Source organism: Pogona vitticeps, chromosome 5, assembly GCF_051106095.1.
Source record: "Pogona vitticeps strain Pit_001003342236 chromosome 5, PviZW2.1, whole genome shotgun sequence".
In the NCBI taxonomy this organism is placed as follows: Eukaryota; Metazoa; Chordata; class Lepidosauria; order Squamata; family Agamidae; genus Pogona; species Pogona vitticeps.
In genome coordinates this window covers 144,731,692-144,756,937 of record NC_135787.1, presented here as the reverse complement: position 1 = coordinate 144,756,937, position 25,246 = coordinate 144,731,692, and the positions used below count along the sequence as shown (strand labels likewise).

The 25,246-nt window shown below is 40.2% G+C and overlaps 1 protein-coding gene across 1 annotated transcript; it reads right to left on the bottom strand.

The window, feature by feature from the left end:
- Positions 1 to 2,113: 2,113 nt before the first annotated feature.
- Positions 2,114 to 16,243, bottom strand: MDM2 (MDM2 proto-oncogene). Its single transcript, XM_020786020.3, has 11 exons — positions 16,104 to 16,243; positions 15,757 to 15,841; positions 14,762 to 14,836; positions 13,497 to 13,630; positions 11,744 to 11,793; positions 10,574 to 10,641; positions 10,404 to 10,464; positions 7,877 to 8,040; positions 6,240 to 6,383; positions 5,223 to 5,300; positions 2,114 to 3,904 (listed from the first exon to the last, which is right to left on the bottom strand). Exons 2-11 carry the CDS (start codon positions 15,835 to 15,837, stop codon positions 3,332 to 3,334), a joined length of 1,428 nt encoding a protein of 475 aa, XP_020641679.3. The 5' UTR covers positions 15,838 to 15,841; positions 16,104 to 16,243; the 3' UTR covers positions 2,114 to 3,331.
- Positions 16,244 to 25,246: the final 9,003 nt, after the last annotated feature.

Sequence of the window (25,246 nt, the reverse complement as noted above, 5' to 3'; positions counted from 1 at the left end):
TCTCCTCTCACCACGGAGATAGTCTTCTCCCAATGCAGCAAGTCTTCATCCAACGATGCAGAATATACAGCTCTCAGCAACACAATCACCAGCAACACAACAGTACAACCACCCAAACTATCCAACAGCCCAACTACCCAAACTACCCAAACTACCCAACAAGTTTGTCTCTGCAAGCTTGGCTAGTTTTATTCTTAGTTTCTCCAATCAAATTGGTTGTCCCACAGCTGCCTCAATTAACTCAGCTGTGCTCCTTTGTTATATGTTGCTTTACTAAATCCTGATCCTGTTACAACTTATACACTGAATTGCAATGAACAATTCCCTAGGTTGACTTTGAGACCTGTCAACTACTCTATTTGGAACTTTGTCCTGCCAGGTGATACCAAAAATGTGTCGGAGACAGCACATATGGAACATGTCCACCTTACTCTCCTGCCGTAAACAAAGGGTCCAGGGCTTACTGCAGAACAGGAGTGTGCTCAGGACACAGGCTCTATAGGCTCTATTGGATCTTGGTGTATGCCATCAGCTTCTTACTAAGCCACACTCTCTTTGTGAGTCTAGACTAGAGAACATGGTAGCTGCTTTGCCAATGCGTTTATCCAGCTCGACATCTAGGGAGAGAATGTCAGAGTTTGTTGAGCTAAGGTACACAAATTCATGAACAACCTCCAATTCTTGTGTGGAGATAGTAATAGAGGGAGGTGAGTCCACGCCCTGGCCCATGACTTGTGTTTTCTTCAGGCTAATTGTTAGTCCAAAGTCTTGGCAGGCCTTGTTAAAACGATTCATGTGTTGGAGGTCTTCAGCAGAGTGGGCAGCAATGGCTGCATCATCAGCCAAGAGGAAGTCCCACATGTATTTCAGTTGGACTTCACTCTCAATCTAGAGAGATTAAAGAGCTTTCCATCTGATCTAGTCCGGAGATAGACACCTTCTGTTGCAGTTCCAAAGGCGTGCTTCAGCATGACAGCAAAAAAGATCCCAAACAGGGTTGGCGCGAGGACACAGCCTTATTTTACTCCGCTTTGGATGTCAAAGGGATCTGATGTTGAGCCATCAAAAACTACAGTGCCTTTCATTTCCTCATGAAAGGACCTGATGATAAGGAGTCGAGGTGGACTTCCAATCTTGGGAAGTATTTTTAAAAAGCTATCCGTGCTAACCAAATCAAAGGCCTTTGTGAGATCTATGAAGGCCACAAAGAGTGGCTGTTGTTGTTCCCTACATTTCTCCTGCAACTGTCTGAAGGAAAATACCATGTCGGTGGTGGATCTATTAGCTCAAAATCCACACTGTGATTCTGGATAGACTCTGTTTGCAAGCACCTGGAGTCTCTTCAGCACAACACAGGCCAGTAGCTTCCGTACAATGCTGAGAAGAGATACCACGGTAGTTATTGGAGTCGTCTCTGTCTCCTTTGTACTTATACAATGTGACGATGTTTGCATCTTGAGACATACACTACAGGTATCTGTAGAGGTCCTGATGAATGTAAATGAAAAATTTAAATATATTCACGTGCCAGTTTTTTATAATAATAATTTAACCCATTTTTAGTCATTTCCCCACTATCTACTTCATGGCCCCAGAATTGTATGATGGCAAAGGGGTGGGTGTGCAAAGAGACAGAATATGGAAAACAAGCCTAAGGTTCTGGTCCAAGCTGGAGATTAAAAGCAAATGAAGATGCATGTATGTGAACCCCATCAGCACTTTCAACAGAAAAAAAGAAGAGATATTACAAGTTGCTAGTATCTGCTTTCAGAAGCATCTCCTTCCCCCTCAGTCTCCTTGGCTGCAGTCTGCACAGCAGTCTATTACATACATATTGGGAGAATACCTATTTTTAGCCCTGTCCCACCTTCTGAAATCAAGCAAAGCTTGCAGGAAGGTGATAAAAGAATTTACGACTTTTATATAAAGGATCTTTTGAGGCAGTGGTCCACCACTAGTCCTCTCCCTTTGCCTAGCATACAGTGGGGCAGGGAATTCTCCACGATCCAATACTTCTCCTCCTCCAAACAAGGAGCTGCTTTCCAGACTGCAAACTGAAACCTGGCTGCAGATTCTTGAGTAAAACACAAACTTTGAAGCTAGAGCCAGAAAATGAGAGCCATCAACTGATAAATTTATTGAAGAACTGATCATATATTTACTTATCAGTATATTTATAATTCAAATTTTGTACTGCTTTCATATAGGACAACACTGTTCATGTTTTCTCCACTCTGGATGTGCTAAATAAATACGTATTTTAATACTCCTTATTTGCTTGATGAATTGACTTATGAATCCTCCCTCATAGTGGAACTAAAAGTCCTTTTAAAAACAACTCTTAACAAAACAGCAAGTTCTTTAGATAAATTTTGAGGAAAAACCTAAACAAAAACTTAACATTTTATAGACCTTTAGAACTTAATCACAGAAATGCAGATAGAATATGATCCACAGCATCTTCAAGCAGAATTCAAGGGATTTTGATCATCACTCTGTCTCTCCCCTCAGTTTCACAGGCTATACTTAAACCATTCCTGGGTGCTATGGGCAGCAAATGCATATTTACCTCTACGAAGGGGGCAGTGCATATTTAACAAAGAGATTTCTTAAGAGACGATGGGCTGGTTGTTTACCCAGCCTCAAAGCACTATCTTCCCTAAACTGTGGTTAGAGGGTGCACTGAAACTGGTATTAAGAATATTCAATGACATGTTCATCAGCTTCCAACTCCGCTTCCGAGTATCCTGTTATCTCTTGTACAATGGCCAGGTGAAGTGCCATTCACCTGGCCATTGTACCCTGAGGAAAAAAATAATGGGAGGGAAGGAACACCCACAATCCCATAGCTAATGTCTATTTCCAAACCGTATGGTGGTCAAGAGAACCACCTGTACAAGTTTCCTGTTTAATAAAAATATGATGAACTCATTAACTGATGCAACCAAGATATACAAATACACACACAATTACAATACAGTCCCAATTCTTTTCTGATTAGACAATTTATAGAAGTAGAAGATCTGAAGTACAAATTCATTCTCATTTGAACCAAGGGAGAAGAACTGTTTAAAAAGATTGTCACCCATGAGCACTCTAATCACTACACACCACTCTTAAGTTAACATGGTCTTATGCATGAACATACTTGGCTGTTTAGGCTAATTGTATGTCTCTGGACAAGAAGGATTTTGAAAACATTATGATTAAACTAAAATTCCAGTGCAATGTTTAAGACTCATTTGAAAAATAAAAACACACGTCTGTAAACTTCCAAAATATTTTATCTTGTGTCACTCTATAATCCTTGAAAAGTCTGCTTGCATTCCAGCTAGGAAAAATAAGTTAGCACGATCATTTCAATTGGTTGTCGACAGACCGGACAGGGCTTGTTCCGTTTCTTTAGTTTTTTTGCACATGTGAAACATGACATGAGATGTCCTGTCCTTCCATGTACTATGCAACCATTTTTAGGTCTCGTTTGGCATATAACACAAGGTTCTATACTAGACAGAGGTAGACTGGATTCCGGGCTTTTTTCTTTGTCCTCAGTGTCTTCCTTCTCAGATTCTTTAGAGTCCCTCTGGCTGCTGCACAGCATACTGCTAGATGTAGATGGTTGAGAATATTCCTCACTTTCCTGAGACTCTGAGCTTTCTTTTGCATCTTCTGTTTCTTTACCTTCATCCATTTTCCCTTTTTTGCAGTCAGGCACATCAACACCTTCCTCCAGTTCCAGTGGTGTGGCTTTCTCAGGTTCCAGTGAAGTACCATTTTCAAGTTTGCTCTCTTTAGATTTCCCTGTCTTATCAGGGAGCCAGTCCTCCCGAAGAGCCCAGCACCTGGGGCAATGGCGTGGAAGAGGGGGGTTCATTTCATTGCAGTTTGAGCATTTCCAATAGTCCTTCAGTGAATTAGATACAAAACAGTTAATAGCAATGAAACCAAAATTTGAAGAAAAACCCAAGATAACTATTTTGCCTTAAACACCACACGGTACAGCAGACCTGAGTAAAGTGAGGCCTGCAGGCAGTTCTGAACATCAAAACCATTTATAGCTTTTTGTCTAAAATTGATCAGTTGCTTATCTTTAACATACCGCAAAAACCTCTTTAGTATTTGTGAAGATTAACAAGTTTAAAATAAAAACAATCATAACATCACTGTTTCATTTTATTTTTAAGTAAAGTTGGTTCGGCCCCTGAACACAGTTCAGTTCTTTTCATGTGGCCCCCCTATAGAAATTAATTGCCCACCCCTGCGGTACAGGGACATGACAAACACAGTACTATAAAGAATGTGTAATGACCCAAGCTATCTCCTTATCTATATATGTTCTGGCTATAGGGGCCTCATAAGCTAGCTCTCCAATTCTGTTCTCATTATCTTGTTACCCTCCAGGCAAAGCAGGAGTATTATACAGAAGCTTATGTCATGTTTTCTTCTTTGGTACTGAGACAACAGGATGTTATGGACTAATGTGGGAAGAGTTTGGAAGGCATGTGAAAAGGGGCGTATGTTTCAGGTATAAATGAATGTGACCGAATCAAGAGGGCAAAAACTATCTTTCAAATATTTCTCCTTCCATTCCTTTTCAGGAGAGATTTTCACCTTGTATACAACAACACATGCCAAGATGGAGGTTACTGGAGTTCCTGATAGATCCTCAGACCCTAGAATCAGTTAACAATTAGGCAAACGGATTTTGACAGGCAAGATACAGTATGGTGGCCTCAGCACAGTATGGAGTGTTTAAGGTGGCATTTCAGTGGAAGATAATGTTCTCGAATGCCCCTTTTGATCCACCCAGAATTGGATCCCAAAACTGAAAACAGGTCCCCTGACTAGTCTTGCAGCATTCTGGGACCGAGTCCTAACTTGCACCAAGGAAATCATTTACATGTGATGGCAAGCAAATGGTTTCATTGAAATTTCAGCAAGGGAAGATATCACAGACCCAGAGCTGAATTTATTCAGTATCAAGTACAAGAGGCTCTGTAGAGATATCTGACCTCTGGTAGCTGGGGTGTGTGTGGTCATCATGAGATCCCCAATATTCCAGAGTTTATGTAAGCAATACAATGGATGGTATTCTTAAGGGAATTAAGTATATTCCTAAGTTAATGGGCTAGCTTTGCTATGAACTTGAGGACTGGAAAGGGGACCTGTTCTTGGGACCTAAGAATATGATGTATTTCATACCAAGTCAGGATTTTACTTACAGCTAGGGAGATCTCAGGATCATCATCAAATGAATCCATATCGCTGTCTTCAGCTTGATATATAGTCACTTGGTAGATCTGATGGAAGAAAAATTTTAGCTTCCAGTTATTTTATTTATTTATTTATTTGATTTATATCCTGCCCATCTGGTCTGGTCGTTATAGTTAGTGTTTATATGCATGTGGTATGTGCTGTCAAGTCCAAATCAACTTATAGTGACTCTCATAGTGCTTTCAAGATAAATGTGATATTTAAGGATTTTACCAGTCCTCCCCACTCCAACCTCACCAGTAAGCTTTCAAGGCTAGCGGGGAATCAAACAGATCTCCTAAGTCCTAGTCCTTTGCTCTATCCACTATCCCATGAAGAACACGAATATGGATTTGCCTAATAAGATGGTATGTAGTATTGGTGTCTTGTGACTACTTTGTAACTAACAGAAACATATTTACCATCTGAAAAAACTATATATTCAAACTTGCAGAGGCATTTTTTTTTATTTAACTTGCTTCCAAACCATAGGATTTTTTTTTGCCCAAGGATACCAACAGTAATTTTCAGATAATAAACATCCAGAGTCAGAAAGCTAAAAGGGAATTCCAGTCAAAATACACTGTCCTCCAATGTCCCTCAGGTCCCCCTCAGGCTGAACCTAATCACATGGATTAGTCAATACTTAAAGAGGGGTCACAGGCCACATGTCCTATGGTAGAGACATACTGTACCTTGCACTAGGAAGTTCCAGATCAAGCCTAGGTTCCTCTAGTTAAATGGGTAGAAGGGAAAGACCTTTAAAGCTGTGAAGAGTTGCCACTAGTCAGACTGATTAATCACACAGACTGACTCAGCTACGGCAATCTAAATACTGGGAACTGGATCCAGATTTTAAACCCACTGAAATCAATGAGACTATTCTTGTTAATGTGTTGATTCCACTCTCTGCACAACTAAATCTGGATTCAACCCAGGAAGTACTTTCTACATGAATATTCTAACTTTATTTTAAATATACATACCTCATCATCCTCATCTGTAAGCTCAAGTCCTTCTTCATTAGGGCTGTAGTCCTCTGAATGGATAGATTCAACTTCAAATTCAACACTGAATTGATCCGAGACGGAATCATCATCAAACCAGTCACTCAAACTGGCATTATGATCCTAAAAGAGGGAGAATCAACGTCCTTTAAATATGTCTGTGACTAGAACAAGAGCAAGGCAATTAAGTGGTTTGAAATCCACAAAAAGAACACTACACATTTTAGAATACATTGATGTAATATACACATGAATGACAAGAGGATTGCTTGAAGCTACAGAAATAAGCCTGCTCCAATACTTGGACTAGGCTACTCTAGTAAAGATCTATGCAACTAATTTGCTTATTTTCATTTCCGAACCAAACGAGCAAAACTTCTCATAAGAAGTGATACACAATAATATCAAGAAGCTTAAATTCAACTCCTAGGTGTTTTTTTACGGCTATCCATACATTAACAAAAGGAAAAAAGCTTGTCCTTCTCCATTTATGAATAGCAATAAGAATAGGAAATCTTTTGAAACAGTTCCAGTATTGTGGGGACACTGAGTAGTCAGCAGACTAAGGAACATCACTGAAGCTCTGCAATGACATGAAAATATACTCTCAGCTATTAAGAGTAGTGCCAGCTTTGATTCTATATGGATGGTTACAACACTTAATAATTATCTCCTAAAGCACTACATAAACTTCTAAAAAGCTGCCTTCCAAACAATATCAATTGTATCTGAAAAATTATTTACTGTAACAGAAGAACCAACTTATACAAATAAGACACATAACATGATATATAATAGTATTTCTTTTGATATGAATAAAGGAGTGAGCAAAATAAAATGGTTTACAAAAATAAACAAAAATATAGTTTAAATATTTAAAAAAGAATCTAGGAAATCTAGCAGGAAGCACAAGTAGTAGATCACTAAGGGATGGGGATTCACACAGAATAGATGAACTGAGAACACATTGGCAATCAGAGTGGCAAGATTTCCTTCTGGTGATGGATCTTCCCGAGCAATACACATAAAAGAATAAACCTGAATGCATGGCCCACAATTAAAGTAATGCTTTTATTAGGCAACCAACCTGGTATCAATAAAGAAAGAAAAAGAGAGTGAGAGCAAGAGAGAGACCGAGAGTGACATTAAGAGTCCATAAAAAACAAATTTTAAGCGTTTCAACAAGCTCAAAAGCTTGCCTCTTTCTTCCCCCTCTCCAATATTTTGCTAGCCCTAATAAAGGTATTCTTCAACTCTACCTTTTGATTTTGTTTGTGGACTATGCCACTAAGTTTCTTTTTGACATATAATTTTTCTGTTTTCAGCTACCATTTACATTACCTTGGGAACAAGTGTGAGAGAAAGATTGATATGCAAAGTGCAAGCATGTCATGGAGAAGACAAGCGCAGATCCCACTTGCCAAACTTTACAAGCAGTGAAGTATAACTTGCAACAGCAGAGTCTGATCACACAATAACCTCTTTGTTCATAAAGCCTCTAAAATGTTAGAACAATTTACAGAATTTCCTCTCTCTCTCTCTCTCTCTCTCTCTCTCTCTCTCTCTCTCTCACACACACACACACACACACACACACACACACACCCTCTACTTACTGGACTTGAGGGAGAGCTTGTGGAACTGCTGCCATTGCTTTGACCACAATACAGGTCGCTTGCTAAACACCATGAAAGGCTATCATCAAATGTAAGGGAAATGCTGTCTGACTTGTGCCGCTTTCTCTGTCTTTCATCATTTGTATCTTCTGAAACACTTTCTTCTGCAGGATAAAAGAGTGTAGCAAATCTATAGTACTGTACAGTTTTATAAATCCAGATTTTGTCCTAGGGTTTCTTGGTTCTGTCTCTTTCTGCCATATGTGATCCCCAACATCAGAAACACATGGGGGCTGCAGTTTTCCATCACAGCGGTAAACATTCACATTCTCTTGTGAATGTTTACTGCTCCACACTGCAATGATGGAAATATGTAAGATGTTATACTAGGTGTAACATTACCAAAGGTCCCACTGGCAGCCTAAGGAAAAAAGAAAAATTTACAACAAAATCCTGTACCTTTTACTCCAAGGTTCATATTACTGAACTTAACTGAGCTTACACCTAGATGCTTTGGTGTATTGCTGAAATCATAGTATAGTATTTTCTTTTTAAGACTCAGAACAGATATTTTAAAATAATTCAAAACCATAAGAAAACAAACTCGCCAATGAAGCCACCAAAAGGCAATAGGTAGTACAGCACTGACATCCTTAGGGAGGTGTTGTACTTTGCAATTTATGTCTATTCATTTTTATGAGTGAAACAAATAAAACAAATTTGTTTCATATGAAACAAATAAAAATGGCAATATCCAACTGAGTTCCCACTAAAGGTAAAGCCTAGCCATGTATGGGCTCATGCTAGTCACACAAGCACTGCTCTTGTGCAAGTAGTAACCTTTATGAAAAAAAAAACTCTGCTTCTGCTTGTGACACCTGTGTAAGTGGCACAAGCCTGAAATACCACACTGGCAGAATTTTCCACACAGTGGGAACTCATAAGAATACCAGTGAATGTAGTTGAATCTGATCTTCAATGTCAAGAACACAAATCAACTGGCTCCCTTGACAACAAAAGGTGCAGAACCTTGGATATGGTGTATGTGGAGCAGAGCAAAAACACTGCATGTGAAAGCTCCCTGTGTCCCACTTTGTTGACACTTCTACTACAAGTCACACAAATGTTATGTTTTCTAGTCTGAATAGGCAGTACAGCACAGAAAGCCTTAGGCAGGTGTTGTACTTTGTAATTTATAGTTGTGCTAACCTAGCAGAACAGGATGTGTTGATCATAACTCCAGTGTGGCACTACAGCTGTTGGAAGGGCTGAGCTCAGTTCCCATCTGAGAAATACAAATAATCCCTTCTAAGATGATGCTGTGACAAGTGAGTTGCCTATACAGCTCCAAAAGATTGTGATAACAGCATTTCAAATAGATGAAAAGAAGCTAACACATTTCTACAACCTAGTAAATCTCACTTTTCAAAAGTCTCGGTGAAAACATATCGTTTGAAATAATGCTTGGCTCTGGTATTGGCATGGAGGGTTTTGAATCGCTTGTATTACTCGTTTGTTTTTATGTCTAAGTTTGATGTTTTTACATATTGCAGAGACTGTGTAGATCTGGGTTGCCCACTCCTCTGTATGATGGGTCTGAGGACTGTAGGCAAATAACTGTCTGATTATGAGGTAGCTTGTAAGGAGATCATCACCCCAGTGATCAAAGAAAAAGTAGATTTGAGTTTCTTGATACAGACTCCGAGATCACTTATCAAATAGCCAGATTTTGTATGGCAATATTCAGGCTTTGGAAATTCCATAGTAACTAGATACTAGATTTTAAATTGTGTTTTAAATGCCAAATTTTTTTTATGAAGTAACTGAAATTTTGAAATGTAATAGTAGCTAGATACTAGATTTTAAATAGTCTTTTAATGTCAAATATTTTTATGAGGTATTTGGAATTTTGGAAACTGGAAATGTCTATGCCCCCCCCGTGTGATTGGTCTAAGGGCCATAACAATAAACTGTATTCTGTATCATTTGAAAGAAGAATTCTTCTCATACAAGTTAAGTACACAAAGGAATCTAAAAGGCATATTTGCTGACATCAATATCTATTTACAAGCAGGTAAAACAGGACCTTCCTTTTCAGATAAAAGCAGCATAGCCAAGAGCAATAAGAGTGCTCATGGAAGGTGGCAAGTAAAGAGCTAGGCCATGGAAGGAGCTCAAGCCAATCAGAAAAGGCAAGACACACGTCATGGCTGAAAATGCTGCCTTATATTTTCATGTGCTTTGCACATTTGGAGAACAAAGGATAAAAGGAGGCTTACAAAAAGCTTTAAGAAAAACAGCCACATAAGTTCTGTGGCCAGAAAGCTGCAAGTTGTAGAGACAGGCAATGCTCTACCTCCACTGAAGCTTCAAAGAAGTCAACACTCACACCTCAGGAGCCACATTTTCTCCTCCCTCCCTCTCCAATTTGTAACTTTTTGTGTTATCTGGCAGTACTATATAGCTAATAGCTCTGAATATGCAGGCTATTGGAAGTCTTGAAACATACAAAAAAGGCCTCACCTACCCGTTTCACTGTGTGCCCTCCTCCTAGATGCAGTTGTGTCACTTGATTCTTGCACTAATTCCTGCTCAAAAGAAAAGATTAAATAAATAAGACACCATACAGAGATCAATTTCACTGATCCAGAGTTGAAAGACGAGAAGGATAGGAATGTACCATGTAATTAAAATTACCTTCAGAGTATTTCCATTTTCTAGTTGGCACCTTGATTGATTCACAGAGGTGTTAACAATATTAGAGTCTTCAAAAGAAATACACATCGGAAGTCACCAAAGGGGGCAACAGATGGTTCAAATATACATTTTTTAAAAATACAAGGATTAATAAGCTGCAATGCTAAACACATGAACTGCTCAAAATCCTAACAGATGCTGATTTGCTCAAAACATTTCTACAACTAAAAAAAACCCTATACAATAAATTAAACTCCCTTTCTTTAAAACCATACAAAGAATAATTCTGAACGTCAAGGTCTATTCTAGTGTTATCATTTTAAAATCCACATTTACACAGCTACCAATACTGCCACCAAAAACTTTGGGAATGGAAAGGATTACAGCTGCAAGGCTAGGTCATGCATTCATACACAAGAGCCATATGGTGACAACTGTAGAGTGGCAGACATATTCTGTAAGCTTGAGGGTGTCTAAGTTTTAACATTTGAACAAATGAATTCTAATTTTCTTGCGCTCACCTATGGGTAAGTCTGGTTTTTAGTAATAGCTTCACACTGCAGTTTATATGAGCTTACGCTGGTGACGGATAAATAGGTTTTTAAAAAATGTATGAACTGTAGAAATAAGCTAAATCTGTACACTGGTTAGCACAACTATGCCAATATTGGAAAGAGCTTGACAAGCCTTAGAACTTACCCACTCTTTCTCAGAAATAAGTCTTTACTTTTAACTCACCATAGTCTCACATATCATTCAAATGGACAAACTCTAGTTAACATTAACTATGGTCAATGTAAGACATATTAATTTCATGTTTTCTCAACTTGGTTTGTTTAAACAAACCAAGCAAACACTTACAAATATGTCTTCAGGAATTGGTGGGTCGGTGAGTGGGAAGAAGGACATAAGGCTTTGCATTGCTCAGACACACTAAAACAAGATTTTGGATTATGTCCAAGCCATCATTGAAAATACCAACTCTTGTCTATTGATCATTCAAGAGTCTTGCTTGCATTTCAGTGTGTTCCATTTCAGTGTGTTCCTGCATGCCATAAAACATTTCATGCCAATACTGAAATAATTACTGTAAAATTTAGTTAAATATATCTAACAAATCTTTCCCCAAGTAACAATAAATAACATGATTGTAACAGTAAACTAGCTTACCTTGCTGTCCAACTGTTACCAGGTTTTTGTAAATCATCAAATATAATTGCCTTAAAAAATAAAATTAAATAACAGGATTAAATAATATAAATTAAGTGCTCATGTTTATTTTGAAGATACTCTAAACAAACAATTCTGCAAGATAAAAGGCTGACTATAGAGGTGAAAGAGAGTACTGCTACCTTTAAAAACACTTGGTCCCAACATTTCCTCTAATTTTCTACCAGCACTGGGCCCTGCTCCACATACGCAGCTGCAACTGGAACCAAATGGTCGGCAACACTGGCTGTGGATGCGTGGCACTGATGCAGTACTGCATGGCTGCACAGCTAAGACAGAATGTTGCTTGGCCCAGTTCTTAGAAGTTCATAGGTACAAATGCAAGTTGTGCTTTCTGTTCTTACTTCTTATTTCAATGCCAAAAAAACCCCATCATTTGACATGTCTGATTTATGTGCACCGAGATGTTTTTATTTGCACCATATGTTTTAAAGCTGTATTTGAATGTGCTTCTTTTGCTCTGAGTTAATATTATCCTTTTTTTCCAGAATGCTTTAAAAAAGCTCAATCAATTTCATTGAGAGACTGAAAACCATTAAGTCATAAAGCCAGGTAAAATTCAAAACCAAAGTAACTGTTTGTAAAATTACTATGCGTCTCAAGATCCATTTGATCCCAGAAACAAAACTGTAGTAAGTGGAAAGTTTTCCAGAGGAACGGTACCAAAAACACTCTGCACAGAATTTCAGGAACGTCACAGCTGTTCCCTTCATTACATTCATTCTGTGGGCTCTATAACACCTGCAACGGACAGTCTTGAGTAGAGATGTTTGCTTTTCACATTTTTGGACTGCAATTCCTGGAATTTTCCAAGATTTCAGGATTTACAGACCACAAACTCAAATCTGCACATCCGTAGGTTCTACCCCACCAAGAGGGGCTTCTAAATTATTGATGTCCATTTTCAGCTTTTCAGGCCTTTCTTTGCTTTATTTTAAATTGTTAAAAAAAGGGGGGGAACCTGCCAGTGCTTTCTAGAAGGCACAGTCAGTATAGAGGGTGCCTCCCAATGATCCACAACTCCCAGGACACACTGCAGCAGATTCCTTTTTTTGAAATTAACAATAGAAAGCAAAGGACTAAGAATCCAATAGTGTCCATAAATAACTCAAAAGCCCATCTCCTGGGGGCAGGGGAGGGCAAGAGCTACAGGTGTGCAGATATAAGTGGTTGAACTGAAATATCCAGAATTTTCCAATAATTCAGGGAACTGGAACCCACAAACCCAAATCTGCACACCTGTAGCTCTTGCCCTCCCCTGTCTCCAGTGAGCAGCTTTTATTTATGGACACTATTCTCTTCTGAGGCCCTTGCTTTCTATTGTTGATTTTTTTAAAGGATGCTACTGCAGTGTACCATCTTGATAATTACATCAGAACCATGTACATGGTAAAACTTTTGCATGTACTAATGGGAAATTTTTAGAAAATGCATAGCTATATTGTCTATTACACAAATATTCCTAAATTTCACTATTTGCATTATTTTTCCAGTATCTATATCATATAACATGGAACGACTGAAGACAGACAGCTACAAAAACAAAAGGCTATTATCTGATTTCAACAAAAATAATTTAATTCTTTTTAAAAATGTCCATTTTTTCACCCCTACCCCACTGGCAGGTAAAAATATGCCAGCCAACCAGCCAACGCTCTCAGCACTTAATACCAAGTTACCACAAATATTTTACCTGTGTTCTTTCACAGAAAAACTCTGTACACCAAAAAGATCACCCAGAAGATCATTTTCACAATGGACAATATGCTGCTGCCTTTCATCATACAGATGTTTGGACATGATATATTGACCAATATAAAATAGTATCTGTAATAGCAAACATTTAAATGTTTTATTTTATAAAGAGAGATCAATGTAGTATAATTTCTAGTGTATTTACTGAACATCAATTTTCAATGTTCCATCACACTCTATGACAAAAAAAGGTACACAGGATTAGATCATATAGATCAGTGGTTCTTAACGTGGGCGATAATGCCCCCCAGTGGGCAATTTCATTTTTCAGGGGGGCGGTAGAACGAAAAGGGGCGTCGTGAGGGCGCTGGAGCAGAAGGGGGCGGTAGGGGGGCGCTGGAGCAAGCCAAACCTGTGAAGATGGCTGCAGCCTTTTTACAGTGTGCATGAATATATATTTTCCTCCAATTTTAATTTAGTTTCAGACTTTTTGTCTTGAAATTTTTAGTTCCTGCATTTGTTTTTATGCCCTTTTTATATTTCTTTTTGCGTCTTAAAATTCACTTGCAACTAAATCATTAAATGTTACTTTTTGGGGGGGCATTTCATTTTCTTGGAATTTAATTTTGTTTTCAGGGGTCGTTGGATTTAACTGTCTTAAATAAATAAATAAATAAATAAATAAATAAATAAAGAAAGAAAGAAAGAAAGAAAGATATCATCACCGCGGGGAGGGGGGCGATGATAACTTCCGTAATGGCTCAAGGGGGCGTTTCTTTCAAAAAGGTTAAGAACCACTGATATAGATGAAGAATACTTGTAGACATCAAGCAGGTTTGATTTCAGCTCACCCTTTCTGTTACAATGTTTCCATGATGCCCCTTCCCCTCCACACTCTCATAAGCATACTAATTCTGCATGCCTGTCATATCCATGGACACAATTATTTATATTTACACAGTACTTCACATGTCTTCAGCTATCATTTTACAGCTATGCCCATTCTGAAATTATAGAACCTAACTTAAGTCTGAAATGAACTGCTAAAGATCAAGAAGCTGGGATAACAGGTTTTGATACCATTTTACCCATGTCCAAATATGTAAGGGCAAAGATGAAAAAAAATCACAAACTCATTGTCCCAGCATCAAAAGAGGATTCATTCTTGACTAGTGTTATAGCCATCTAGAATTCTGATTGACTGCATTAAAAACATATTAAAAACATAAGTAGTACATATTTTTTGCAATTACTATGACTTACTTCCTTCATAGTGAAAGTATCCTTTTGTGCACCAGCAAACTTTAACAGTTTCAACAGCAAAGGCTTGGGTTTAACCTGAAAATAAAGATACAACATTAAAAAAAAAAACATTACAGTGGTGCCTCGCTAGACAATGATAATCCGTTCCACTGAAATCGCTGTTTAGCGAAATCATTGTCTAGCGAAAAGCATTCCCCCACTGGAATGCATTGAAACCTGTTTAATGCATTCCGATGGGGAAGAATCGTCGTTGTCTAGCGACGATCGGCCATAGGAAAGCCGATCAGCCATGATCAGCCATAGGAAAGCGGCTTTGTGAACCACTGATCAGCTGTTTAAATCGCTGTGTTGCAAAGCTTAGGTCCCGAAAACACCTGTTTTGCAAGCGTGGAGGAAGCTGTCAACATCGTCATCTAGCGTAGTGGTTCTTAACCTTGGGTTACTCAGGTGTTTTTGGACTGCAACTCCCAGAAGCCTTCACCACCAGCTGTGCTGGCTGGGGTTTCTGGGAGTTGCAGTTCAAAAACATCTGAGTAACCCAAGGTTAAGAACCACTGATCTAGCAAAAATCGGTTTACGAAGCAGGGACCAAACATTGTCCAGCGAAATTCCCCCATAGGAATCACTGTTTTGCGAATCGCTATAGCGATCGCAAAAAGTCAATATGTCTAGCGAAAAACTGTCATGCGGGGTAACTGTCTAGTGAGGCACCACTGTACTCAGAAAGCAAGTTCACTTTCACGAAAATAGATGTAGGCTGCAGCCTAAATTTTCTTCAGACTTCGACAGTTTCACATTTTCCTCCTTAACTTTTTGGAGAAGAGTCGCTCTCTCATTCGAAGCAAACACCAACAAGACCCAAAAAGCAAACTAAGGTACTGTACTGTAGTTGTTCTAGTGCTCGTAGCCTGTGTAGGCCAAATCTTATTTCTACAAAGCTAAAAAATAGGAACAATTTCGAGGAAAGCTCCCCGGCGGTTCCTCACCATACTCACCAACGCTTCTTGGCCGGGACGACTGGTGCCAGACGTGCCCGCAGCCGGCTGCTCAGGAGAAGCCATTTTAGTATTGCACATTTGCCTGTTAAGTAGCCCAAAGACAGACACACGGAGAGAGAAATTAAGCGACCTCGCATTTTAGCGGGCTGCCCGCCCCTGCTTACGAGGCGACTAGCGCGCCTCTGGCAGGAAGCGGGCCTCCAGAAATCCCCCTCCCGCTCTCGCGTGGCGCCCTCTCCGTTTCCTCACCCAACGGAACCCGGGCACTCCACAAGGCTCGACTCGAAACCCAGCGAGGCCCGGGTATAAATACCGCCTCCCGCTCAGGGCAAGTCCGGACTTACCTCCTTCCCTAAACGCTGCCCGACATGTCCGAGCATGACTCGCAGAAACTAGCGCTGAGTCAACGGCGGCGATGGGAGGGACGAGAAGGACGGAGAGAAGCCACCACCCCAACCCCGGCGCGGACGCCGGCCCGGCATAGCAACCTGTGTAGTCCCTTCCCCTGCCAACGCCTCTCCGCCTTGCTTGGCCGCCCCTTCCCGAAGAGCCCAAAAGGCAAGCAGCCCCTTGGGTCGGTTCTCCAAAAGTGGGGTTCCCCCAAGGCGAGATTCTTCTCAGTCTCCTTCGCCCATCCTCGATTCCTCCCCTCAGAGAACAGGACGGCCCCTCTTAGTGAGCGAGGGCCGCTTTTGGGCCTGGCGCCGCCATTTCGGGCCCTCAGCGCCGAAGCGGCCAGGCCTCTCTCGCTCGAGCAATGGCGGAACCGTTTCGTGACCGTTGCTGCGCAGGGGCGCCCCCGCTCCCCGCCTGCCTGGCTCGACGCTTCTTGGCTGGGCGGGGTCCCTGAGAGTCTTCCTCAGATTTTCTGCTGGGGTGGCCGTGTTCAGAGATTGAAGAGTCTCTCTTCCCCTATTTCTTTTTTGCCTCGACTCGAGAAATGTGTTCCCACGTAGACTTCAATACAGATTTATAAACTGTCTGCAAATCTACTATGTGTCTTCTCTGCACTGAGCGCCGTTGGGTTCAGTGGGGATTCCTTCTAAGTAGGATAAGACCTGTAGGTTGCATGCCCTGAGAATATGTTAAAAGAAATGCTGTTATTATGTATTGTATTGTATTGTATTTTAAACACTCATGTAAGCCGCCCCGAGTAGACCTTGGGTATAAATCCAAATAAAGTTATATGATCTCAAGTCTTTTCTAATAGGGTTTCCATAGTACAGTATGTGAGGTATTTAAAGAATCGTTTTACCCTTACTATCTGCAGTGAGTTTTCATGGCCAAGTGGACTCCGCTGTCATGACTTCTGATCTGGATATATCCGCTACACTGCTCTGGCTCTTTGAAAGTAAGGCACCTTGAATTTAGGGGACTTACTCTGAGAAAAAGTGCATAGAATTGCATGAACAGTGGGTTGTGCCCACACTTGGACTGCAAAATTCTGGTAATCTTATCTTAAAAGGTCATTATAGAGTTGGAGAAGATACAGGAAATGATCAACAGACCAATTCCCCCGGAGGAAAGATTGGGCTCTTTAGGCTTGGAAAATTGAGTGAGATCACTACAGATGCATAGTACAACATGTAATTGAAGTGTGGAATTTGCAACTAAGGGAGATAGGATTGCCAGTCTTGGTTTGTTTAAAAGGGAATTGGAGTAAAATATATGGAGGAAGCGGCTGTCAATGGCTAGTAATCATGATCACAGTATATTATCTCATCTATCAGAGGCATTATGGCCTTTGTATTGCTGGGAAACACAAGCATCAAGGTCTACTTGTACTCACATGCTGGTTGTAGGCTTTCTGTCTGATCCAGCAGGGCTTTTCTCATGTTCCTTTTTAATTGTGCTTAGGTAAAGGTTCCCCTTGACATTTAGTCCAGTCATGTCTGACTCTAGGGCACGATGCTCATCCCTGTCTCCAAGGCGTAGAGCTTGTTTATGACTAGTCCTTGAGATAGACCCCTCACCATGCAATGGTGGACTTATAGTCTGTGTCGTCCTCTGCCGTGTCTGCATCTGTATGTTCTACAAACTTTGGGTTTCTGCTGGCTGGCAATCTTCGCTTAAACCCCATAATTCTTTCAAGTATTTCGATTTTGACAGCTGACCACCGCCCTGTATTGGTGAATTAACTTTTCTGCCCAGCATCCTTACAAACGTACGTCAGGTCTAGTAGTGGTTGTTAAATACAAAATATTTCCTATAGTTTATGCTTCTTATGGTTTTGCCAGAGGTTCACTTTCTTCTTTGCCTTTCAGAAGGTCTATTGTCATGGATGTTGTAACAGTGTGGGCATCTTGGAGGCTTTATGTCTCTGCAACTTCAATAACCTTTTTTATTTTTGGTTCAGCCAATATGATCCATCTATGTCCCTTTCAATTTGAATGCCCCAATATTGTTGCATCATTTAACTGATTTCCACCTCTTTGTTAAGATGGTGTACAATCTTTTTGCACTTCTGTTCCCTTTGAGTAGTTTTACCAAACTGCTCAGGTTTTTTGCAGAATACCCTTGCAGAGCCTAATTTTTGCCTAGACATGTATGTGCATGCCACAGACTGTTTTAACTGGAAAACCTCTCTGGCCAAGGACAAGTACAGTGGTGCCTTGCTTTACGATTGCCCCACATTACGACGAATCCGCTTGACAATCTTTTTGCGATCACAATTGCGATCAAAAAACGATGGTCTAAATGGAGGAATTTTGCTTTGCGATAATCGGTTCCCTGCTTCGGGAACCAACTCTTCGCAAAATGACGTTTTTCAAACAGCTGATTGGCGGTTTCAAAACAGCCGCTGGGTGATTAAATGGCTCCCCGCCATGTTTAGGGACGGATTCCTCACTATAAAGGCAGCAAAAATGGCCACCGTATGGAGGATCTTCTCTGGACTGTGAGTTTTTACCCCACTGGAACACATTGAACAGGTTTCAATGCGTTTCAATTGGGTTTTTTTCGCTTTATGATGTTTTCGCTTAACGGTGATTTTCCTGGAATGGATTATCATCATTAAGCGGGGCACCACTGTATAGGTTAAAAAAAGTGAGCCAAGCCTCCAAGAGGAAATTACAGGAATATACTGTACCTCCGATCTCTATTTACATTACATAGAAGACAGGAATATCTTAGCCAAGGATTCATCTCACAGGACAGCCCTCTTGTAAAGAGGCCGGAAAGATCAGATCAACTTATTAGAGGTCTGAGGGAAGAAACACCCCAGAATGGTCTGCATTTTCCTAAACAAATTTGCCTATCCTCTTCCTATGCAATGTCTCTGGACCATCAGATAGGATCAGCCAAATCACAAAGATTAAGATAAGGCCAACTGGACACATGACTAACAAGTAACCAGTTCACTTTAGTGAGCCTAGCCAAAACTAGATTTAAAAAAGACACATAGTAGCCATATTGATTATTCTGGAGAAATTTTGGAGGTGAATTGTCTTGCTGTATCTATTTCAGCATGAACCCTTCTGTTAATTCCCTTACATTATTCTAGCTAGGATTCCAAAACTCCCCAGATTCAAGGAAGTTTAATGAGACTTACGCAACATAATCTTTTATCTTTCATGAATATTTTCCCCACACATTGGTGGCTCCCTGATCTGCTCTCCCCCTTGTGCGTGCATGTATGTGTGTATATTATTATTCTGTACTATATTAATCATATATCATTAATATTTTATTGTGAATCTGTGCCGTATTTTATTTTGTTCTTTAAAAAAAAAATCCTCTTCTGAATCGCTTTGTGATATATTCAGCCCAGTCTGTGTCAAGACACATTGTTACTGTAGTTCAAAGATCTCTTATGAGTGTGTCTCCAGCCATGTGTGAGTTCATGCATGTGCTCTGAGAGCATACCTGGTAACAGATCTCAATCAGCCTGGTTGCTGGAAACTATAGAAGTTTCTGTTGAGCTGTTGCTCAGACACTCTCAAATATGGGATCACTGTGCAACATGTAAAGGTTGTACCTATCTAATTTTCATTATAGTAGAAAGGATAAACTTTGTAGAGCATTTAAGACAGTATGATCCTGCATTAAATAGTTGCCAAGGATGACAGCTGCCATCTGAGATAGCTTTAAAAGAAATTCAATAAATTCATGGAGGATTAAGGCTGACAAGAGAATCATCATCATCATTATCATGTGCTGTCAAGAGAATCATCATCATCATCATTATCATGTGCTGTCAAGACAGTTCTGATTTATGGCAACTCTTTTCAGGGTTTTCCAGGTACAGAATAGTATTTGATTCTGCCAGAGTCACTCGTTCCAGCCAGGCCAGGCGGCTGAGGGGCCTAATGCCGAGTGAGGTCTGGAAGGAAAGAACGAGGAACCAGGCCTTCTCGGCAGTGGCCCCTCGCCTCTGGAACAACTTGCCTGTGGAGCTCCGGCTGGCTCCCTCTCTGAGTGTCTTCAGAAGTAAACTTAAGACGTGGCTATTTGGGCAGGCTTTCCCTCTGCTGTATCTTAAATTCACATTTTAACATTTTGGATTTATTGCATGTTTATTGGTTTTACTGTTTTTAAATTTGTAACGGCGCCCAGAGTAGACCTTTGGTCTAGATGGGCGGGGTATAAATCGATCTAAATAAATAAACAAATAAATACATACATATACACACGCACGCACGCACGCGCACACACACACACACACACACACACATAGTGGTGCCCCGCATAGCAATGTTAATCCGTTCCAGGATTAATGCCGATATCCGGATTCGTCGCTATGCGCGGGGGGGAACCCATAGGAACGCTTTAAACTGCGTTTAATGCATTCCTATTGGGGGAAAACTCACCGCTATGCGGGGAATCCTCCATCCGGCTGCCATTTTCGCCGCCTGGTAAGCGAGGGCAGGGCGCGAAAACGCTGCGGGCAGCCATTTTCTGCACCCGTCGGCCATTTTGGAACCGCCGATCAGCTGTTCCCAAAACATCGCAATGCAAAGATCGGTAAGCGAAACACTTTTGCCTATTAAAACATTGCAATGCGATCGCATTAGCGATTGCAAAAAATGCATCGCTATGCAGATTCGTCATTAAACAGTGCGCTCGTTAAGCGAGGCACCACTGTACATACATACATACATACATACATACATACATACATACATACATACATACATACATACATACATACATACATACAAGTGGTTTACCATTTCTTTCTTATGGGGTGTCCTGGGACTGTGCAACTTGCCCATGGCCACACAGGCTATTACTCACAAGAGGCATAGTGGGGAATTAAACTCCAGGCCTTTGGCTTGACGGCTAGATACCTAAACTAACAGGAGATACTAAGGGTATATACCAGGGGTCTTCAGACTATGGTCCATGTGCCATATCTGCACCACCTTGCCTTTTTATCCGGCCTGGACATAGGAAGAAGAGGGAAGGGAGACCCAAATGATCCCCCACCCCTGCTGTCTTTACAAAGCAGGGGTGGGGGATCACTTGGGTGCCCCCTCCCTCCTACAGCCCTCAAAAATGTGTACAATATATAATATGCCCCTCACACTGAAATGTTTGGAGATGCCTGGTATATACCATAATGGATGTGAGGTAGCATGCAGGATACTGGACTAGGCAGGCTTTAATAATCCAGCAATACTCTGGATCAACAAGACTGATCTTTGCCCAGACTTGTCCTCTGCCAAAAAGCAGCAGCAGCAAAGAAACATGATGAGCATTTCACTGAGGAATTTATATAGTCACTCTTGAAAGCGCTATCCAGACAGCCCTGTATAAACCTAAAGCCCAAAGTCCAAGATCACACAAAGTACACGGCATTTAAATAACTATTGGAAGGTGTTTCCTTTTTTCAAAGTTTGGTTATTTATCTCCAAAACAAATTTTCGAGAGCTTCTGTCGGCTGGAATGCTCCTTGACCAATGACTGATAGAACAAGATCCTTCAAAACAACCTTTGCTCCACTCCTAGGAGAACTTTTGTAACTAACTACAGTACGTGTTAAAAATGGTCTTTTAGAAATTCAGTTTTTAAAAAATGTAATTAACAGGGCTCCTTTGTTCTAAAGAGAAGAAGAAACATGGCAACATATTCTTTATTTTGCACTTAGCTTTTGGTTAAAAATAGCTTATTTTATGAATACATGAAATAGGCTACTGACCACTACATTATTCACCAATTCAATTTTATTTGTTTAAACATATTTAAATAAATATGCATATTATCAACAGTCCACTGCTGATATTGAAAGAATGAGAGTAATAAACTATTACTTAATTCCTTATTTCTGGAAAGTAATATTTAATACAGTGGTGCCTCACATGACGACGTTAATTCGTTCCAGCAAAATCGCTGTAGAATGAAAACGTCGTAATGCGAAAATAAAAAGCCCATTGAAACGCACTGAAACCCCTTCAATGCATTCCAGTGGGCTGGAAACTCACCGTCCAGCGAAGATCCTCCGTAGGGTGGCCATTTTCGGTGCCTGTGCAGCGAGGAATCCATCCCAGAAAACAGCGGGGAGCCATTTTATTTACCCGGCGGCCATTTTGAAACCGCTGATCAGCTAGAGGAAAATTGTCGTTTTGCGAAGAATCGGTTCCTGAAGCAGGGAACCGATCATCGTAAAGTGAAAAAACCCCATTCAGAACATCGTTTTGCGATCGCAAAAAGATTGTCGTAATGTGGTTTCGTCGTAATGTGGGGCAATTGTAAAGCAAGGCACCACTGTAATGTAATCCTGAATTCAGTTGCACATAGTTATGAGTAGACATTTGTACAATTATAATGAACAGTAAAGACTGCTAATGGATTATATAGCAGCCTAGCTAGGTGGTCTTTAAATTTATGTACATGTAGATAATCAGAATAAGAAATAATAGACTATAATTAAAGCTGTTTGACACATTCTGTTAAAGCCTCTTTATGATTAATTCCTTGTGAACTTTTGAAATCAGGTGATGATTACATGCATCTTAAGCAATCCATTGCCTAAGAATCAACTTTTTACAGCTGTCACCAATACATTGTACAATTTACTTGGGGGATTAAGAACACATTCTTGAAAGACTAAATAATTTGGTCAAGTAATCCACCTGTAAGCAAAACAAGTCTCTAATTTGTATAGCTACTATCTGTAGAGTGCAAATGGCTAGTCCATCTCAGAATACATTTTTTCTCACTTTTAAATAAGTATATATATATTTCTCCTCCTTTACCCCCAACATTTTCTCTCCGTTCTTCTTGCTGTTTTCATGGATAAATCATGAAATCTACTTTACTGGCCCAGTTACACTCTTTAACAAGAAGAGGGGGGAAATGAAAGATGCCTGGGCGACGAGGGATTCTTACAAGCAAATGCAGTTAAATACAAATTGCCTTTGATTACCTACTTATTCTAAGGCATTTCCCCTCCTCTTCAGACTCCTCCACTATCATGCTTGTACTGTAGAACATTCTCTCATCTCTTCGTTCGTCTCCCTCCTTCTCCTGGTCTTCTTTTCCTGCCTCCAGAGCCCACTTTATATCCTGTAGCATTCAGGGGCCAGTTGCCTCCTCCTCCTCTAGGGGGTGCTCCCATTCACCTGGGTCTTTCTCCCTCCCAATGTCTAGATTTCTGAACCTCGGGTTCTTTATTTCTGGATTTCTCAGGTACTTACTCAGCCCAGAGCACATTGCCCTGGTCCATTGGGAAGCTGGTGGTCTCAATCTCCCTGCTCAAGAGAAAGGGGAGATGGCCCGTCCACTGGGCCTTGGCGGTGGTGTCATCTTCCTTCTCACCATAACCCATATAAGCAGGCCCACCTCAAATCTTTCCCATATCTCATTGACATTTTCATGATGTTTGGGTCCAATGAAAGGTTAGAGAATGTATTCTAAGGAATATTGCAAGGCCTTGTAAGCATATTTTTTCCTTCCTGTTTGGAGAAATTTGCAGTGGGCACTGAGATGCTGAAGAAATGTCAAGGTTGCCTCGTTTTTTATAAAAGGAGTCTTGTATACTTTGAATAACAGAGGCCTGATTCAAGAGGAATCAGTAGTGCCTCTGTACTATTTATGGTACCTGTACAACTAATGCCAAAAGCAGAACAGACTTGAAGAGCTGTATGACAGTTTTCATACAGCTTTGGATGACAGATGTTAATGTTGTCCTTTTCAAGTTTATTAAAATTGTAATTAAAAATGCTACTGATAATATTAGCAAAGAATCATGGCCGTTCATTCATATACGTTTTTAAGTATTCTGGTATTATTAATATCAATCCCTCTCCTGAATTCTTTTAGGCCTTCCATTTCATTGGGTGCTCTTGATTTTTTTAAAAAATTACATTCATGTGAACAGTATTAGCCCAACCTTCATGTATTACTTAGAAAGAGGACATTGGTATTGGCACTGAGCTGGCACTAATATAATGGTTATATCCATTGCCTAAGAATCAATCAAATAAACAGATCAATAAAATCTGTTTATTTAACAAGAGATCTTCTTTATCTCCCAAACTGATCATATCACCTCCTGTGACTGAAAATTTATGGGGGAGAAATCAGTCTGAAGTAAAATACGCAAATATATAAGAGATCAGACATACAATTAATTAAGCATGTGTGGCATTGGTACTGTACTTCACATGTTCCCAAACTTAGCACTATGATGATGATGATGATGATGATGATGATGATGTCACATTTCTCCCAACAAGAGACTCAAAGTGGCTCAGGACACATGCCCAGGAACTTCTTAAACAAATACAATATCGATGCCAAGATGAGGAAGATAAGTTATATTACTTTAGGCAAACTCCATACGTAAGATGAATACAGTATTAAGAACTATTTTATTAGTAAGTAAAAACAAAAGGCTTCATTTAAGAAACACACCAAACTTCATTCTGTATATTTGGACGAAATGCTCTTTAATAAACTTGATATTTCATTTGCATTTTTTGTTGCTGAGCAAGCCCACTCAGTGTAGACTGCAACTTACACCATCCTGTCTGTATCCTGTACATTCTTATCATACACAGTATTTAAAATAATATCTTACAATTGTAAACCATGTTATATTTCAATCAGATGCAGAAAGTCAGCAATAGACATGGGGATGAATAAAAAACCGGATTGCAATATTTGTCACCAATCGCTGATTCGTTAAATATTTAATGTATTCACAAATGCTTTCATGGCCAGGATCTAATGGTTGTTGTGGGTTTTTCGGGCTCTTTGGCCGTGTTCTGAATGTTGTTCTTCCTAACGTTTCGCCAGTCTCTGTGGCTGGCATCTTCAGAGGAAGATGCCAGCCACAGAGACTGGCAAAACGTTAGGAAGAACAACCTTCAGAACATGGCCAAAGAGCTCGAAAAACCCACAACAACCGTTAAATATTTGTTCATATTTGACACCATAGTCTCCAGCTGGTCTCCGCAGCAATGGCCTGTAGAAAGGGACACTGGCTGCCCTTTGCAAAGATGGTGGCTGTGGCTTCGTTTAGAGTAGGGAAGCTGCAGCTGTC

What these genes read in the sequence shown, in the direction of transcription:
- MDM2 (XM_020786020.3), bottom strand. Translation starts at nt 15,837, where the DNA reads ATGTGCAATACTAAAATGGCTTCTCCTGAGCAGCCGGCTGCGGGCACG. An exon ending in GAGGGCACACAGTGAAACGG is followed by an intron (nt 8,041 to 10,403) that starts GTAGGTGAGGCC and finishes TTTATCCTGCAG; the next exon opens with AAGAAAGTGTTTCAGAAGAT. An exon ending in ATCCTGAGATCTCCCTAGCT is followed by an intron (nt 3,905 to 5,222) that starts GTAAGTAAAATC and finishes AATTCACTGAAG; the next exon opens with GACTATTGGAAATGCTCAAA.